Below are 4,946 nucleotides of genomic sequence, written 5' to 3'. Positions count from 1 at the left end.
GGGATCCCGCGAGGAACCGAAGCGGGACCGCGGTTGCCGAGGCGAGAGGGCTCGAGTGTTTCTTCGCTTGAAGGGACTCGCGTTGGGTCCTGCGTCGCATGGGCCGCCAAAAGCGACGATCGCTGGACATCTTCCGTATCGCATCACACTTAACACCACCACGTCGGGTGTGGACGGCTCCGTGCTATAAAGCACGGAAGTTTTCACCCTCGACACGCATTCTATTGAGAACACGCCTAGAAGCACATTCTATTGAAAACACGCCTAAGAAATACAATAATTGTTTTAGTTCGAAAACGTGTTGATTTCTTTCCTCTAAATAAGACTCGCCCTGCCGCGAGTCAGCGTTTCCAAGCATCGAAGAGCTACGGCGTTTTGGGACGCTACAACCGCAAACAGTACCAAGTTTTGTGATTCGTTTTTAGAAGGAAAAGGGTTGAAGTAAGGGCAAACGTTGCAACGATAAGAGGAGGATGCGTAAACACGCAGAAATGGTGCGTGGCCGCCGCTTAGGTGAACGATCGATAGAGCAGGTGGCAGCACATCGGTTCTCTGCTGTGTTTCCGGTACTCGATGCAGGCCAGGCTCCAATAACATTCGTGCCGTTCGGTTGACAGGCGATTTCGTCGTTTACGAAAATTCGCCCATCGATCGGGACCGACCTCGACGCGCCAGAAAATCTCACGGTAGAGGGGAAAACGCGGCCTGACGAATTGTCGATAGCCGTTAGAAAATTGGTAGGTTACAAGGCTCGAATATATTTTGAAAGATTCAACAACCGAGCTTTCAAACGGGCTTGGAAAGTTCACGCTGGTACAGGGTGGTCGAAAAGTGTAGAGAATCCTGTGTTGTGGCTAATGTAATTTCTTTCGAACGTGTAGAAGTGAATAGAAGTCTTCGGAAATTTGGCGACAAAATTTCTTTTTAAATCTTGGACAAGTTTGCTATGGAAGAAGAAAAAGAAATGCAGAGCAAAATCGTTCAAAATTATTCAAAATTAGTGTAATTTTTCATCGTTTTCTTTTCGATAAATATTCACTGTGCTACAAAAATGAGATTTTATTTTTCTCATTTAATACATTTATGCATATCTATTAAAATCCTTCCCACTTGAGTAAAAACACTGTCGCTCGTATCTAGGTAACGTGGCGCTCGGTATATCAAACCTAACAGCAAAACAAAACGCAGTAAAAGTGAAAGATCGATAGAAAAATGATTTTACCATCTATACTTCCTTTCTAAACCTGAAATTTCACTAAACAGAATCATCACCCATATCTAGGTAACGTGGCACTCGGAATACTAAATCTAACAGAAAAACGAAACACGGCAAAAGTGAAACGACTATAGAAAAAGAATTTTACCCCATCTATTTCTCACTTTTAAACCTCAAATTTGATTAAATAAAATCATCGATCGTATCTAGGTAACGTGGCACTCGGAATATTAAATCTAACAGGAACACAAAACGCATCAAAAATGAAAGATCGCATCCCATTTTTGAACCTCCGATCTAAATATATCGAAATGAATTCTCAGCGATAACGATCAATTGAAAATTCAGTAAAAATGATAACGATAATATCATTGATAAATTGCACACTTGGAACAAGTAAAGCAGCGTCCACGAGAGAGACATATCGCGTCGGACAGGGGAATTCAGCCGTCTCGACGAATGTTCTACTCACTTTGCGTATATCTTCTAGATTATGTATTTCCGGCGAGAGTCCACCGTGCACGCAGAGGAACTGTTGGTTCATGAGGGCCGCCAGTGGCAGACAGTCGAACGCGTCCATGCACGCGTCGTACACCCTCTCCGAGTATTTTATTTTACCTGAAAGCAGAAAACAGAGGCGAATAATAACGTGGACGAGTGAGCGAGTAGCACGAGTCAATGCTATTCGATACCGCGCTCGATTGTCTCGACTCCCAGCTTTCTTTTCTATCCTCCTCTTCGTCCAGCTCACTGTACTCGCTCTTTGTGTCGACAAGAAACGCGAAAACACAGAGAGAGGGTAGGGGGAAAAAGGAGGCAAAACGACAGGGAGGAGAGAAGTTGGTCTTCGAGATTGACTGGCTGTCGTTGGGGTATTATTGTTGAGAGGAGACGAGCAATCTTCCAGGACTTTTATCTTTGTTTGATGTGGTTGCTGTGGAGCTATCAAGGATAGGAGGTTAGTAGGTTTTGTTTTAACAGGTTTCGGACAAATTGGGTCAGAATGATGGTATTTTGGGTTTGGGAAAATTTAGAGATGCAGAATGATCGAGGATGTTGTCGTTCTTGATCCAAGCTTCGAAATGGAAGATCAAAATTGTACAAAAATCGAACAGAGATGTATAATAGTTTGATAATTTATCGCGATGGTTTGAAAGACATTGAAAACAAAAGCAGCATAGCTATATATTGCTATATAGCATACAGTATATAGCAAAAATCTCTGAGTTGGATAATTTAGTAATTTATCGCGATGGGCTGGAGGACATTTAAAAGGAAAACAGGATAGCTACATAAATTAGCAATTCTAAGTGACGTCAAATGTCTAAAAAGATTAAAATTCAAAAAACAGAATGTACAATGACTGCTACAGTATATAGCAAAAATCTCTGAGTTGGATAATTTAGTAATTTATTGCGATGGGCTGGAGGACATTTAAAAGGAAAGCAGCACAGCTACATAAATTAGCAATCCTACTGAATGACATCAAATGTCTAAAAAGTTTAAAATTAAAAAAAAAACAGAATGTACAATGATTGCTACAGTATATAGCAAAAATCTCTGAGTTGGATAATTTAGTAATTTATCGCGATGGGCTGGAGGACATTTAAAAGGAGAGTAGCATAGCTACATAAATTAGCAATCCTACTGAATGACATCAAATGTCTAAAAAGATTAAAATTTAAAAAACAGAATGTACAATGATTGCTACAGTATATAGCAAAAATCTCTGAGTTGGATAATTTAGTAATTTATTGCGATGGGCTGGAGGACATTTAAAAGGAAAGCAGCATAGCTACATAAATTAGCAATCCTACTTCAGTGACGTCCGATGTCTAAAATATCCAAAAATAAAAAGAAGCAAACAAATTTTCGCAATCTCAGCTTGCAAACTTTCGTTACACACTGTACAATCGCTAAGTGACCAAGAGAAACACCTCGTTCCACCAGAATTCGATCTGAAAGCACCTTCTCCCGCAATTATCGTCATCACAGTCCTCGTCAAGCAGATGACAATTTCACAAAGGTTTAAACGTCACCTGCCACGTTCTTCGTCTTGCGAAACAAAACAGAAAGGCCGTCTTGAACCGCGAGAAGAAGGGAAAGGAGGACGATAAACTCCGCTCGTCAAAGGGGATATTTTCCACGCGTCAATTATTTCACGAAGCAGACGAGAAAGAAGAACGGAGGGAAAAGTCGCGGTTGGATTGTACGCTGCGCCACACGCCCGACACTTTTAACGACCATACGTGGACCATTCGGCCAGGCTACAAAGAGGCGCGTGTGCTCCTTTCCACGAGACGGAAGGGGTGGGCCAAAAAGGCTCCGGAGAGCAATGAAGAAGGGTTGCGAGGCGGAGAAAGAGAGGACGATGTGCGAAAGTCGTAAAGAGAAGGACGAACGCGGGGATCTCTGTTGTCCATCGAGAATAATAAATCCCTCTATCGAGGAATTTTTGCTGCCTCGAGTGGAAAAGTAACGCGGGGAGAGATCGTTTTGGGGAAAGGGTTGGAGGATCGCGCGCTTTCTTCGGCTCTTCGGAGGCTGAAGATTAATTGGAGCTGAGTTAGCTTTTGGCCAACTTCTTTTTATCGTAAATTATTAACAATTAGTGTTTCTGGTTTGGCGTTGAATATTGAGTTTGGTATGACTGAAATTTAATTGTGCATATGCTTTAAGGAAAACGAAGGAACATTCTTCGACTGTTAATTAAGTGCTTAACAGTTTGCAATATTTCTCTTTGATTCTCCGCTTCTTTGAAATATTCAAAGTACGAAATTGTTCTTCCATCTCAATTCTCGTAACTCGAAAAACGTAGCAGCTACACAATGTACACTAATTTGCATTAATCTTAACACATTGAGCGCCGGCGACTTAAGAGACATTTAAAGCCTGAGCGCCGGCAACGTATCGGCCACTTAAAGCCCAAACGCCGGCCTCATTCGCTTGTTTCTGATCAATGAGTAGCCAAAAAAAAAAAAAAATATTCAAAACATTATACTCATTAATAATTTCACTCATATTGTGAGGTAAAAAGGTAAAGTGGAAATAAGACTTGTTATACTGTTCAACCAAAAGCGTAAGCGTACGAAAGATATACTGCCTGTGGAATACACTGCTCGAGAGTGATTCTTGCTTGGATTGTTTCTGAACCATCGTATACATTTTGTTTTTAGAGTATAACAAATGAAGATCGACGTAACCATGACAAGTGAATGCAAATCGATGTGTAAGACACCCATACCAGCAAAAAAAAATTCCACATCATCGTGGGGCCGGCGCTCAAGCGATAGACCCAGAATCCCGCGTTCTCATGGGGCCGGCGCTCGATGTGTTAAGTTGCAAATTACTCAGAAACAAATACGAAAACTGTGTTACTCTTCCGTTTCATTTTACGCACCTCATTCCTATCCAAATTAATTTAAAATACTCCTCCAAGTATCCCAGAAGCTTCTGAAACCTAACTAACATCACCGTAAAATCTAGAAAACAAAATTACATGAATCCCTCGCAACTCCGTAACACTCCCTTTCCTTTGCTCCACCTAAACGCGGCAATCTCCCCAATCTCTTCCCTAAACATCCAAAACAACTCGTCCTCGATGGCAGAAAGAGCTTCGTTACAAACTTCCAAGTCACTCCCCGAAGTCCTCGACTTCTTAAACCGTTTAATGAACTTCGAAACATCCAATCGTCCCCGTTCAAGTTCCTCCATTCGACGGCAATTCTTC

At 41.6% G+C, this 4,946-nt stretch overlaps 1 protein-coding gene across 1 annotated transcript in view; it reads right to left on the bottom strand.

Moving 5' to 3' along the window:
* Positions 1 to 4,946, bottom strand: part of LOC108578428 (serine/threonine-protein phosphatase 2B catalytic subunit 3-like) — a 247,014-nt gene that overhangs the window by 57,982 nt on the left and 184,086 nt on the right. The window contains exon 5 of the mRNA XM_017941766.1: positions 1,689 to 1,834. Within this exon, the coding sequence (XP_017797255.1) occupies positions 1,689 to 1,834 (146 nt within the window). The remainder of the gene's footprint in view (positions 1 to 1,688; positions 1,835 to 4,946) is intronic.

This window comes from Habropoda laboriosa, unplaced genomic scaffold (genome assembly GCF_001263275.1).
Source record: "Habropoda laboriosa isolate 0110345459 unplaced genomic scaffold, ASM126327v1 scaffold5, whole genome shotgun sequence".
NCBI classification, from domain to species: Eukaryota; Metazoa; Arthropoda; class Insecta; order Hymenoptera; family Apidae; genus Habropoda; species Habropoda laboriosa.
This window is presented reverse-complemented; position numbering and strand designations above follow the sequence as displayed.